This window comes from Myotis yumanensis, unplaced genomic scaffold (genome assembly GCF_028538775.1).
Source record: "Myotis yumanensis isolate MYYU_CA2020_CCGP unplaced genomic scaffold, mMyoYum1.0.hap1 SCAF_5, whole genome shotgun sequence".
Taxonomy (NCBI): domain Eukaryota; kingdom Metazoa; phylum Chordata; class Mammalia; order Chiroptera; family Vespertilionidae; genus Myotis; species Myotis yumanensis.
Window position 1 is genome coordinate 94,681,769 of NW_027223756.1, and position 13,617 is coordinate 94,695,385.

Below are 13,617 nucleotides of genomic sequence, written 5' to 3' on the forward strand. Positions count from 1 at the left end.
GAACAGAATATAGAGCCTAGAAATAAACTCACACCTTTATGGTCAAATGATATTTGACAAAGGAGGCAAAAACATACAATGGAGTAAAGGTTGTCTATTCAATAAATGGTGTTGGGAACTTGGACAGATATGTGCAAAAAAATGAAACTCGACCACCTTCTTACACCACACACAAGAATAAATTAAAAATGGATTAAAGACTTAAATGTTAGACTTGAAACCATAGCAACCATAGAAGAAACCAAAAACAGTAAAATCTGGGGCATTTCTCGTAGCAACATTTTTTCAGATCTATCTCCTAGGGCCAGGGGGAAAAATAAACAAATGGGGAGATAAAAGGTGATGGATGGAGACTTGAGGTGGTGAACACACAATACAGTGCACAGATGATGTGGAATTGCACCTGAAACCTGTATAATTTTGTTAACCAGTCTCACCCCAATAATTCAATAACAAGGAATAAAAAAAGAAGAGAGAAATATTTTTGGTGCCCAGAAACTTCCTTTCTCTTTGTTACTCCGTTACTTCCCTAGGGAGGGAAACAAGGAACCGGAAAATCTGGTACCCGCAAGACCTATATAGGTGTCACTCAGAAGTGTTGGCTGGATTTAGAACACAGTGAGCGCTCAGGGGCAAAAAAAAAAAAAATCAATGACACGCCTCCGCTATAGTTGTGCAATGCCTCCCCCGGGCCGCGCAGTGGCGCTGCGCCTCCGTCGAGGCTTTGTCGGGCGCAAAGGGGCGCGCAGACTTCTGGGGATCCTCCGACCGTCGGCGGCGCGCAGGGCGGCTGCGGTGAGGGCTGCGGTGAGTGTGGCGGGCGGGCCTGGGGCGGGTACCCTCCATCGCGCCTGCCCGCGCTCTCCGGCTCCCTGGCTCCGGGCTGGGGAGGGCCGACCGCGCCCCCCAAGAGGCTCGAGGCGGCCCGGCCCGAGCCCTAGAGCCGGTGAGCCTGGGGCGAGCGTGCGCAGGTTGGGCACAAAGGCCCCGCAACATCGGGCTCGGGGGCGGGGGCAGCGTGCGCCAGCGGGGGCGGGGCCCCTCCGTGCAGAGCTGCTGTTGTGCCGGGAGGTCTGGACATGCTCCTTCCCCACCTCGGAGCCTGCTGCTCTCTGGTGGGAGGAGAGACCTGCACTCGATGCCTCGAGTCCCTTGCAGCGCCGACACTGCGGGGTTGGCGTGGCTCGGGTCTGTGCCCTGATCCTGCCCCTGGCCGTCTGCCCCACAGGCTCTCCCACCCATCACCCTGGCCCTCCTTTGCTTGGATGGCGTCTTCCTCTCCCCGACGGAGAATGACTTCGTGCACCGCGTCCAGGAAGAGCTGGACCGCTTCCTGCTGCAGAAGCAGCTGTCCAAGTAAGAGTGTTGGAGGGGCCCGCCCCCTGCCCCTTCCCCAGTGGTGCCTCCAGGGTAGCGGGCCTGCAGTCGTCTTTGACCTTGGCCTTTAGGTTTCCCAATCTGCACTCTGGCCTCTCCCAGATACATTTTTCGTTTGTAATTCTGAGCATTACCTGGAGACTGAAGGGGCCCAGCACAGGAATGGGGACAGGACAGTAACTCCCTGTGAGAACCGCTGTGCGCAGGTCCTTTGCAGTCGGCTTGAGACTCAAAGGGGCAGAGGGAGCCTGGTGTTAGGCCACCTTTAAACTGGGAGAGCACCTGGGGGGTCAGGCCTCAGAGGCTGCGCCTGGCGCCCCTGCTCAGACTCCTCTGCCCCTTCCCAGGGTCCTTCTTTTCCCCCCACTCTCCAGTCGCCTTCGGTACCTGATCCATAGGACGGCAGAGAATTTTGATCTTTTGAGCAGCTTCTCTGTTGGGGAAGGCTGGAAGAGGAGGACGGTCATCTGTCACCTGGACATCAGGTGTGTATCCTGCCTTCGAGGGTCCTCGGTAGTTCCTTGTGGGTGTGGGCAGGTGAGTGATCTGATCAGCCTCTGGGAGGAGGGAGTATAAGGCGGGGGGGTGGGGGGGCTGCGGCTTGTCAGGAAATTGGGGCAAAGAGCCCCCAGGCTGCTGCCTCTATCCCCAGCCTCAGTTGCTTAAAGTCAGCGGTGCCTGTTTCAGTAGTGGAATAGATGTGCATTGTTTGTGGAGTTCATTTAGCAAATTCAACTGTACTTGTTGGGCCAAAACAGAGAGAGAGAGAGAGAGAGAGAGAGCGCAGTTTAAGCAATGAGGGTGTCTGCGCATGACTCGGAGCAGGTGCCCTAGAGGCCATTCAATGAATGTGAGAAGCTCATCTGAGCCTTCACTCATCTCTGTGTCCATGTGCATCTCTTAGGATCTTATAATGACTAGGAGCCCAGTGCCATGGTTGGCAAACCGCGGCTTGCGAGCCACATGCGGCTCTTTGGCCCCTTGAGTGCGGCTCTTCCACAAAATACCAGGTGCGGGTGCGCACGTATTGTGCGATTGAAACTTCGTGGCCCATGCGCAGAAGTCGGTATTTTGTGGAAGAGCCGGTAGTTTGCCGACCACTGGCCCAGTGTTTGATTTTTTTTTTTTTTTTGGTTGCCAAAACCCAAGATGGAACCATGTTTAATATTTTCCTAATACCACCAGGTATTTACCTGGTACATAACGGAAGGTTCGGCCATCTCTAACTCAGTTTAAACACTGGAGGGAGAGCTTGGCTGCTTGGGGCTACTTCAGAGATAGCGCTCAGCCTCTGCTAGGGTGCCTTCCTAAGGTATTTTCAAGGGTTGTTTTGGCGTTGGGTTTTGCCTAATGCTGACTTGAGAGCCTCAGGCCTGAACGGCTGGTCGCTCCAGTAGATCATTTTCCTTGGGGCCCAGACATGCTCTGATCACCTTCTGTTCCTGCTTCAGGTTACCCAGTTCAGATGGACTCTCTGGCCCCTGCCGCCCTCCTGCCTCCCACCCTAGCAAGTCCCGAGGTCCGTGGCCCACCTCAAACCAGGGACCGGCTGCTGGTCCCCGAGGGGCGCGGGCAGGCAGGGGCCGGGGGCATCGAGGACGCAAGCCGGACCAGGCTTTGTACGTTCCTCGGGTACTGCGCAGGCCAGAAGAATGGGCGCCAACCCCTCCCCCGGGGCACAAGGTTGACGTTCCCGCTGGCAGACTCCTGGAAGAGCCTGGAGATGTTGGTGCTGGGGACCCCAGCGTTGCTCAGGAACCTCCTGTGTTGAAGACTCAGGCAACAGAGGACCTACAGGGCCCCGGCCCGCCATGCGAGAATGAGCAGCTGCAGGACCCAGGGGGAACTGAGCCCTCGGAGCCTGGGAGCCACTCAGGAACGGGAGACAGCCTGGAGAAGGCCACACAGCCTTTGTCCGGGGCGCAGCTGGACTTGGAAGAGGGGAATGGGAGTGAGCTGGAGAAGAGTGTGGCAGCAGAGGAGGAAGAGGAAGAGGTGGAAGTTGAGGGGCCTGGCAGCTTCTCCGAGGAAGATTACAGTGAGCTGCTGCAGGAGGTGATGAGCTCTTAAGCTTGGAAAAGGGAGGGGGGAAGTGAGGTGGGTGCAGTCCTGGGTGGCTGGGACCAAGGGTCATGGAGGGGCGGGGCACGAGCTGGCTGAGAAGGGCCGTGCGTTGGGTGATAGGGGTCCCTGAGGGGACATGGAGGTAAAGCACGGGGTTTTGGCCCGAAGGAGTCAGGACTGACACCGTGGAGGGAGGAGGCTCATGGATATGGGGTCAGGGGTGTGGATTTGGGTCCCAGCTCAACCACATAGAAGCTGTTTGACTACGGGCAAGTCCTTTTGCTTTTCTGAGTCTTGGTTTCCTCATCTGAAAAGCAGGTGATACTACATCCTTCACAAGGTAGCAGATAGGATGTGTGTGGGCTTGCTTTGTAAGGAACTACAGATGTTGGTCATGAAAATTGAAGACTGCAGATGTTGGTCATGAATTTTTTTCTTCCGCCTGAAGCTTTGTCTTACAAATCTTGTTTCCTTGGAACAGAGTCTCCCTGAGACTGGCTGTGGTGTTCAGATGGGAGGGCAGGTGTGTTTCATTGCTATTTTATAGATGAAGGATGGACACCAGAAGGACTTGCTTAATATCACGTCATTCATGAGGGAAGGAAAGATCCTGGACTTCCCCAGCTCTGTCTCCACTGACTGTGCATCTTTGGGCAGAATTACTTAATTCCTTGACTTACAGTGTCCCCTCTGTGAAGCAGACATAGAATAGAGCTTTCAGGATTCCATGAAACACAATGTGTGGGTGCCAGTCACCCAGTGGGGACTCCATAAAAGCAAGTTCCCTCACCCACTACCAGCCCTTCTCCATCTTCCACTCCTGTGTGCTGCCTTTCCTAGGCTCCTGCCAGGTGTGGCTCCCACGGGCACCCACCCTTAACTCTCCCCCCTGCCCACCCAGAAGCCTGCAGGCCTCTGTGTGGGTTTGCAAGCAGTTGTGTGGAGCCCTGTGCCAGAGCTCGCCTGGCTAAACAGCCTGATCTCCCCCAGATAACGGACAACCTGACCCAGAAGGAGATTCAGGTGGAGAAGGTTCATGTGGACACATCCTCCTTCGCAGAGGAGCTGCCGGGAGAGCAGGACTTTGCCCACGTGGTGGAGATCTACGACTTTGACTCGAAACTCAAGACGGAGGACCTGCTGGCAGCATTTTCCGAGTTCCAGTGAGTACAGGCCAGGTTTCGGGGAGGCAGAGGAGGCGGGGTGCTCCCTCTAGAGAGGAGCTAGGACACGCCTTTGTTGTTGGGCCCCTCTCCCGGTGCTCAGCCATCCAGAAAGAAAGGCAGAAAGTAGATGCCAGTGCTGTGGGCTCCATACTTCTGGGCCGTTCAGCCTACTGGCCGTGTGGGGGAAGAGGAGAGTGGTTTTTGGTTGTAGGCGTGTTCCAGAGGCCCTAGAGCTGGTCCTACTGGCACATCAGCACCCTTGCAGGCCCACATGCCTACCAGCCCCAGTGGGGCCCTCCTACCCATGCAGGACACAGGCAGCCCACCCCCCCACCTCCTTGTTCCACATCCCAGCTACCCAGTCAGTCCGTCAACAGAATGAGGGTCATCTCCGTGCAGGAACTGAGTCTGGGGAAGAGTCGGGTGGAAATGAGAGCTGAAGGGATATACCCAGAGAAAAGACTTCTCCTGTTTCCCCGAATTCCTTAACTCCAACTCCAGTCTTTTCTTCTTCTTTTTTTATTTTTATTTTATTTTTTTAAAATATATTTTATTGATTTTTTACAGAGAGGAAGGGAGAGAGATAGAGAGTTAGAAACATCGATCAGCTGCCTCCTGCACACCTCCTACTGGGGATGTGCCCACAACCACCGTACATGCCCTTGACCGGAATCGAACCTGGGACCCCTCAGTCCGCAGGCCGACGCTCTATCCACTGAGCCAAACCGGTTTCGGCTCTTCTTCTTTTTTTAAAAAAAATATATTTTATTGATTTTTTACAGAGAGGAAGGGAGAGGGATAGAGAGTCAGAAACATCGATGGGAGAGAAACATTGATCAGCTGCCCTCTGCACACCTCCCACTGGGGATGTGCCCGAAACCAAGGTACATGCCCTTGACTGGAATCGAACCTGGGCCCTTCAGTCCGCAGGCCGACGCTCCATCCACTTAGCCAAACCAGTTAGGGCTTCTTTTTTTTTTCTTTTTTTTAATGCTCATTTTCCTTTCTCTAGTCCCCCTTCTCTTTTCCTACGTATGCTTTTAAAAATCCCTTTCCTGCCCTAGCCAATATGGCTCAGTAGATAGAGCATAGGCCCCCAAACGAAGGGTCCTAGATTTGATTCCAGCGAAGGGCACGTACCTCGGTTGCAGGCTCCATCCCTGGCCCTGTTCAGAGCGCGTGCGGGAGGCAACGAATCGATGTGATTCTCACATGGGTGTTTCTCTGTCTCTTCCTTTCCCTTCCACTCTCTAAAAGTCAGTGGAGCCCTAGTCGGTCTTGCTCAATGGATAGAGGAGGTTTGGCTCAGTGGATAGAGCGTCAGCCTGTGGACCAAAGGGTCCCAGGTTCAATTCCGGTTAAGAGCACAAACCTTGGTTGTAGGCTCCTCCCCGGCCTGGAGGCAACCAATCGATGTGTTTCTCTCACATTGATGTTTCTCCCTGTCTTTCCCTCTTAAACTCTCCTTAAAAATCAGTGGAAAAATATCCTCGGGTGAGGATTAACAAAAGGAAATAAAATCAATGGAAAAAATATTCTCAGGTGAGAATTAACCAAAATAAGTAAATGAATAAATAAAAATCCCTTTTTCCACGTGGCCAACCAGGGCACCTGTGACTTCTTCAGCCAGCGGAGCCTCGGCCCGCAGAGGAGCCGGGTGGGAGCTGCTGTGTGGCCTCAGACTCGGGGCTGCTGGCCTGAGCACCGGGAGGAAAGTTGATGGGGAGCAGTAACACACACATGCGGATTTTAGGTCCTATCCCTTGTCCCTGCCACACAACCCTTTTGTCTCCAGCCTCAGACCCACGCCCTTGGGGGCTGTGCCAGCTCCAGTAGGAGCCTCCATCCCCCTGGGTGTTGCGTCTTTGAGTTCTCTCAGTCCTGGCTTCGCCAGACCCAGGAGTAGGGACCCACCCGACCAACGGGTGATTGGTCTTGCTGAAGCCAACCACATGGTCTTCAGAGAAGGTCTGTTGCGAATGATTGTCTCCTTCCCCAGGAGATGGAACTTGTCTTGGGCTCATAGTGTTTGTGGATTGGAGGTGGGAGGGAACTTCCTTTAGCAGAAAGGGTTTTGCCCGTTTGCTTTCATAATCTCTCTGCTTCCTCTTCCCCGACTCAGAGAGAAGGAGTTGAAGATTCAGTGGGTGGACGACACGCATGCGCTCGGCGTCTTTCCCTGCCTGTCCTCAGGTAGGCGGCTTCACCTGGGCTCGTTCCTTTCTCTGTCACTGAAAGGGAGGGGCCTGGTCTCCCTGGTGTAGACCGCCCAGGTCCAGGTTGCAGGCCACTCCCAGCCCTGATGCAGGAACCCAGGGAGCAGGGTGGGCTCGGCCAGGCAGTCACAGCCTTTCCTATTCACGTTAGTGCCCTCCGTCCAGAGGCTTTGGGTGCAGGTGACACTGAGCACATGTCACAGGCCAAACCCTAGGTGCTTCCACGTGTTGAAAGTGCTGTTTTTTTAGGTCTAAAGCAGCGCAGGGCGGAGGGTGGAAGCTGGACTCACAGGTTTTCCCTCTGAGAGCACTGGGCGGGGCCATGCAGGCATGTGGGGAGGGGGTGGGTGGGCAGCTGGCACAGTGGCCTCCAGGCAGCCCTGTCCCTGGGCTTTGAATGGGCGCATGAAGTGGCTGCATTGGTTTTGGGTGGTATGTGTGCTCCTGGGCCCTGAGGGGGCCTTTCCAGGAAGAGGAGAGGATGGCTCCAGATGTTTTCTTTCCACAGCTGCAGAAGCCCTGACCAGGGAGTTCTCAGGGCTCAAGATCCGGCCCCTCACGCAGGGAAGCAAGCAGTCGAAGCTGAAAGCCTTGCAGAGGCCAAGTAAGGGAGCGGCTGTCCCGCGGGGCAGGCCGTGTGCATTGGTCAGTCCCCCTTGTTCAGCTCTCTGCCTGAGGACCCCTGAGCTCAATGGCCAGTGGGGTGCTCCTCCCACACCCGGGTGCCGGGGACGCCCAGCAGGCGTCTGCCAGCTGCCCTGTTCGGGGCTTGCCCTCCCGCTCACACCTGCTCAGGGAGAAGCTGGGTCTTTTCCACAAGTCCGTGGGAACCATGTTGAGCAGTGGGGTAAAAGAGTCCGCCCTGCGTGTGATCCTGGCTTTGTCACTTACTTAAGTTGACCTTGAGTGAGCCACCTAATGTCTGTGAGTCGGTTTCTTTCTCTGTACAATAAGCAGATCATACAGAGTATGCTGGCGGCGTAGATACAAGAGCCTGGCAGACCCACCGGGAGAGGAGAGGCACACAAAAGGTGCCAAATAAGTGACGGCTCGTCCCTGGCCCTTTCTCCTTCCAGACAGCATGATGGGGACTTGTAGAGGCCAGCGACTGGCCCAGAAGAGGCCTGTCGACACCCTCCACACTGTAGATCGTGTGGCCTGTGCCCCGTGTTTCTTGGGGACAGTAAATACCCTGTCTGTCCAAGAGCTCTCGGTGTCCCACCCTGACGTGATTTCCCTCCCACTCCCACATGGCCCTACAGAGCAGGGCGGTGTACTGTGGAGGTGGAGAAACAGGGCACAGAGAGGTGGCAGGATTAGGTCAGGACCCGGCAGCCCGAGGCGGGCTCCTCTCACTGCATCTGGCCAGGTCCTAGAGGTTGGCTCAGATGGCCTCTGAGGCTGCTGTCACTGGGAGGGGAGGTGGTCATGGTCTTGAATTCGAGTCCCCACCCCACGGGGTTTCCTTTCAGAGCTCCTGCGTCTGGCGAAGGAGAGACCACAGACAAGTACAGCAGTGGCCCGGAGGCTGGTGGCCCGGGCCCTGGGGCTTCAACACAACAAGAAAGAGCGGCCTGCTGTTGAGTCTCCTACCTCCCCGAGGCCCTGAGAGGCCCGGCCAGCCTGAATCAACACCCCGTGACAAGCTGGTACCTCAACACCACAAGCCTTTTCATATCAGCCCTGTCCTCCCGTTGGAGCGTCACTGTGGAGTGTGGTGGGCTTCAATTTGGTCTACTTCCAGAAGTTGAGAAAAAATAAACACTTAAAGTTGTCATAATCTGCCCTGGCTGGTGTTGCTCAATGGTTAGATCGTCAGCCTGCATGCCAAAGGGTCATGGGTTTGATTCCCGGTCAAGGGCACCTGCCTGGGTTGCAGGTTCCATCCCTGGCCTGGCTGGGGAGCATGTGGGAGGCAACCAACTGATGTGTGTCTCTTTCCCCCTCCCTCCCTCCCTTCCACTCTCTCCATGGAAAAAATACCCTCAGGGTGAGAATTAAGAACAAAAATTCTGTGATTGCTTCAAAACATGGTCTGCCGTGGGACACTAGAGGGTGCTGTTTGCCTCCCGTTTTAGACCTGGGGACATTGAAGAAACTGGTCACTCACAAGACTGCCTGGAGGGATTCCGCATTTTTGGGCTGAACCTGCCCAGCTTGGAGAGGAGGTTGCACCAGTTGTGTGACACCTGTGCGGTTTCCCCTGATGAGCTGGGTGTCCTAACCTGCTTTGGGGAGTGCAGAGTGGCTGTGGCTATGGCAGTGCTGATGGCCCACCCTGGACCGGCCCCAATGTCTCCTGTCAGTACAGCTACAAAAGGGCTCCATGCAGAAATAAACACGAACAAGGCCATGTGGTGAAATCTGAAGTGGCCACCGAGTTTGCTTCCCCCACAAGAGCAGCTGCAAGGACAGGCCCCGGAGCACTCAGTTTTCTGGTTTGGACGGAGCCCGTGTGGAGGCTAGATGTCCCTTCTGGGCCTAACAACTGCTGTGCCCCCGACAAAAACCAGCAAAAAGCAAGAGCTCAGGAGAGGTGGTGACTTGTATTTTTGTGACCTTAGCTCTCAAGGGGCAGGTGTTGCTCCTTTGGGGGTGTACGGAGGGGACCCCCTGCAGCCACACCAAACCCCAGCTCTCCGCAGGAGTGGACCCGAGTGTCCGAGACTCCCGGCCGACTAGACAGGAGCTGTGCTGCTCAGGGGCGGGGCCGCGGTCCAAATGAAACACAGACGCACGTCGTAAATGTTTTATTCCAAGTTTCAAGTATGTGTAAGTGTCCGTGATGACACGGTGTTCGGTGAGTGTCCTCGTCACTCGGGACCCTGGTTATAGCACCGTTAGCAGTTACCCACCGCCTCGCAACGACAGAAACGGGAGCCACACGGGTGGGCGGGTTTTCCTTTGAGCTATATTTTCAAAGGCCTAGATCGCCAATATTAAATACCACTACTTTGTGTTTCAAAGTCCATGAAAATATAATATAATAATGTCTTGAAAATAGGACACAGGGGGTGCGGGGAGAAGCACCAACTCTGAGCTCACCTCTCAGAAAACATGTGGCAGCTTATTTTATACGGGGGTAGGACGGAGGGGAGGAGAGGCAGTGTAGCTGGAAGAGAGCTCTACACATTCAAGTTGGCTGGAAACGACCTAGGAGGAGGAGAAGCGAGTCAGCCTGACCCCTCAGGTTGTAAGCTGGCATCGCCAAAGTGGCACCTGAGGAGAAATGGCCCCATGTTATCAGTGGTCAGCAGAGCAGGGTGGTTGGTGTCAGGCTTGGGGGGCTGTGGTTTGGATGGGACACGTTGATGACAACCGGGGGTCCCGGACAGGATGGCTGGTGCGCTGCTCCCACGGCCTGCGGACACTCACTCCTGGGGGCCGCCGGGCTCTGCAGCAGCCCCTGCAAGTCAGGAGCACCCCTTCCTCCTGAGCGTGGCCGTGGCCGCAGGGTCCGGAGGGCGGGCGGGCGGGCGAGGGGAGGGTGGCGTCCATCGGTCAGAGCCCGCAGGCGGGAGCGGCCCGCAGCTGCCTTACCGCGGGGAGAGCTGGTTATTTATGAGTCCACTGAAGTGTTCAAACTTCTTTTCCGTCTCTTCACTGAAGGAACCACCTGCGGGGTGGGCATTGGAGAGACAGTTTAGCACATCAGACGCGCAGCCCTCTCCCTGGATGAAATGGTCAGCCGCCGGCCTGGGAGCTCTGGAGCCACCACCCTCCACCAGGGGGCCTGCCGGACACCTCTGTGTGCACCACCGGGCAGCACCAGGCGCTGCCAGGTGCTCTGGGAGTGGAGCGAAGGGGTGAATGAACACCGTGGGCTCAGGCTGCCCTTACCACGAGCAAGGACCACCCCTTCCTGCAGAGGAGAAGGCTCGGCCTCCCTCCTGTGCCCCAGGTTGTGTAACGCAAGGAAAGCTTTTCTGGCGACCAAGGCCACATTGGTTCACTAGTTTCTAGTTCTGGGCAAGGAAATGATACACAGAGCCACAGACTGCTGACGCCCACATGTTTGAGGTCACGTGCACGATGAGGTGTGGCCTCAGCTCCCGCCCCCAAATAGCTGTGGGGTCTGTGCTGGCCGCTGGTTCTGTGCCGCCCCCTCGGCCAGGCTGGTGTGAAAGCCCAACCCGCAGCCAGGCCATTCGTGTGTCCCCTGCGTGGGAAGGGGAGGCTGGTGGCATCCCGAGCTCTGCACCCAAATTAGGGAGCTGCTCTGGCTCCTTGAGAAAGCAGGGACGCCCTTGCCTGCCCCATGGGGGGCGGGGATGGGGAGCCTGGCAGGCCCGGGGGGGCCTGCCCGGGGGGCTCGTCCAGAGGCCTCACCTATGTGGCAGTTGTACATCCAGATGCGGTGGCCGTCGTAGCGGGTCCTGCACTTCATGATGTTGTTGGTGTAGTCAGACTCTGCCACCTCGTAGTTGGGGTTAATGACAACCTGGGGGAGAGTTGGTCGGACTGGCTGCCGAGTCCTGCCTCAGCCACCCACCACCCAGCCCAGGCCCTGCCGAGGCCGGCGCTGCCTCCAGAGCCGGTGGCCTTGGGAGAGGGAGCAGGGCAGTGCTGCTCACGAGGAGCCAGCGCAGGACGGGCCAGAGCAGGCCAGGCAGGCAGCAGGCAGGTCCTGGAGGAGGGAGAGGCCCATGACCTCAGTATGGTTCACACACAGCCTGCCTAAAGCAGCCTTCGGAAGGGGTCTCCGTCTCCCGCTGCCCTGGGAGGCCTGAGGTGGGGAGAGGCGGGAGTCGGGGCCTGGGGAGGGCACAGAACAGACTGTTGAGGAACAGAAGGGGCAGGACGTGCTGAGACGGGAGGGGCAAGGACAGGCACCGAGGGAGGTGGGAGAAGGGCCGCCCTGTGCATTGGAGACTGGACGAGGCTGGGGCGGTGTCACTTGAAGTGTCCCTCCTGCTGTCTGGGCTTTGGTGTTGCTCCCAGTGGTTCTCAACCTTCCTAATGCCGCGACCCTTTAATACAGTTCCTCATGTTGTGGTGACCCCCAACCATAAAATTATTTTCGTTGCTACTTCATAAGTGTAATTTTGCTACTGTTATGAATCGTAATGTAAATATCTGATATGCAGGATCTGTTTTCATTGTTCACGACCCACAGGTTGAGAACCGCTGCTAGGCAGTCCCTGAGCCCTCCCTGCTTGGCCAGCCCACGGGCCTGGGCTGTGTGGAGACTGGACCCCCTTGCACTCCTTCTGTGGATCACCCCAGCTGAAGGGCATAGTCCAAAGGGCAGGGATAAGGAGGGCCGTCATGTAGTGAGGGTTTCTATGAGGGACAGAAAAGGGACAGGAAAGGGAGACGGGAGTGGGGGACCCAGAGGAGAAAGGGAGGGGGAGGGGAGAATAGACCAGAGCTGCACCTGGGCTGTGGGTGAGGCACGGGGGACAAATGACAGGTTTTCCCTTGAGGGCCCTGCTGTGCCCAGCGGCTGAGGGGACAGTGCTGCCCTGGGTCTATGGGGATGAGGGAGCAGCATCCTGCCAGTTAAGGAACAGTTTCTCGGTTTGGGGCCTAAAGATCCTTCCGCCCAGGAGGGCTTGGGCATGGCCCTTTAGCAGGCTGGCTGGGCCTCCCAGAAGTACCGACACCTGGGGCCCCGCATCTGGCCCTCTTGTCAGACCTGCCCTAGGCCGTGTCCCACTTTGACATGGTCTTCTCTGCTAAGGCCGGTAAACGGTAAACGTCCCGCTCTGGGAAGGCCTTACTTTTCTTTGATCTCTTTTCTACCCAACAACCTAGCTGTCCCCTGTGGCCTGCCCCCAGCCACGCATGACTCATAGCACGGGGCAAACAAACCCCGCCCACTGAGGCCTGTGCAGCTCCTTGCCCACAGATAGCTGCGCCCCCAGGGAGCCCACCCCACAGTGTAGCCACGAGGGCAGCGGTACCGCCCGGGCTCATCTCTGGAGCCACCGGGGTCAGCTTGACCCACTTGGGGTGGGGGGTGGGGGGTGGGGACTGAAATGTGTGGTCTCCACGATCCCATTGGATTCTCATTCTATGATTCCAAACCTGGAGAGGACCTGTGGGATGGGGCTTTAGTTTATTAGATAAAAGATCTGCTGTGAATCCAGGGACGGTGAGAAGGCAGCTAGAGAAAGGCCTCCAGGAACCTAGTCACCCATGCAGCCACCTCAGCCTTGGCGCACAGCCCCTCTGCCTGGGGCCTGCTGCCCCCCTCCCCCAACCCCGCCCCTGCCACATGCAGCGTTTCTGATGTCTGCATGGGGATCCACGTGGGGATGGGGAGGGCTACACTACTGAAGCTTCGTGTCTACCCCAAGGGGAATATTCTTCTCCATTAATCAGAGGCATTAACGTGCCCACAGTGCACTAATTTGTGGATTGTATAGTTCAGGGGTAGAGAACGCAGAATACAGAGTAGGTGTGAGCTGGGTTTGCCTGGCTGTCAGATGAGTAACAGTGATGCCATCGCTGGTGATGACACCAGGCAGTGCCTGCCATTGGTCTCCGCTGGGCCAGGCATTACACAGAGGGCGTCCCTCAGGACAGAATGCACGATGGTACGCACGCACCCAGCAAAGTGACAGCAAACCTCCAACGCAAGCCACCCTCCACGGCGTACGTGCACAGACACAGAGATTCCGTTTTTAAAACACAGAGCACTGCCCTTTGGCGGGGCCTCTCCAAGTCTGCGGTTTTGGGCTTGTGGGTGGAAAAGTGCTTGGCTGTCTGATTTCTAGCCTCTGAAATTGCCAGGGAGACTCTTAAAGTCCCTCTGTGGTTACTTCTCTGCAGGTGTTGGTTCATCCCAG

The 13,617-nt window shown here is 56.5% G+C and overlaps 2 protein-coding genes across 2 annotated transcripts in view; one reads left to right on the plus strand and one right to left on the minus strand.

Moving 5' to 3' along the window:
• The first annotated feature begins 678 nt into the window (after nt 1–678).
• Nucleotides 679–8,603, plus strand: R3HCC1 (R3H domain and coiled-coil containing 1). The gene is made up of 8 exons (XM_070417027.1): nt 679–807; nt 1,229–1,356; nt 1,725–1,862; nt 2,829–3,432; nt 4,432–4,604; nt 6,730–6,800; nt 7,332–7,427; nt 8,296–8,603. The coding sequence occupies exons 1-8, from the start codon at nt 679–681 to the stop codon at nt 8,430–8,432; spliced, it is 1,476 nt and encodes a 491-aa protein (XP_070273128.1). The 3' UTR covers nt 8,433–8,603.
• A 955-nt stretch (nt 8,604–9,558) lies between these two features.
• The window catches only part of LOXL2 (lysyl oxidase like 2), a 106,518-nt gene continuing 102,459 nt past the window's right edge, over nt 9,559–13,617 (minus strand). Inside the window, exons 13-14 of the mRNA XM_070416596.1 lie at nt 11,153–11,264; nt 9,559–10,439 (exon numbers count right to left, since the gene is read on the minus strand). Coding sequence (XP_070272697.1) covers nt 10,360–10,439; nt 11,153–11,264 — 192 coding nt within the window. The 3' untranslated portion in view covers nt 9,559–10,359. The remainder of the gene's footprint in view (nt 10,440–11,152; nt 11,265–13,617) is intronic.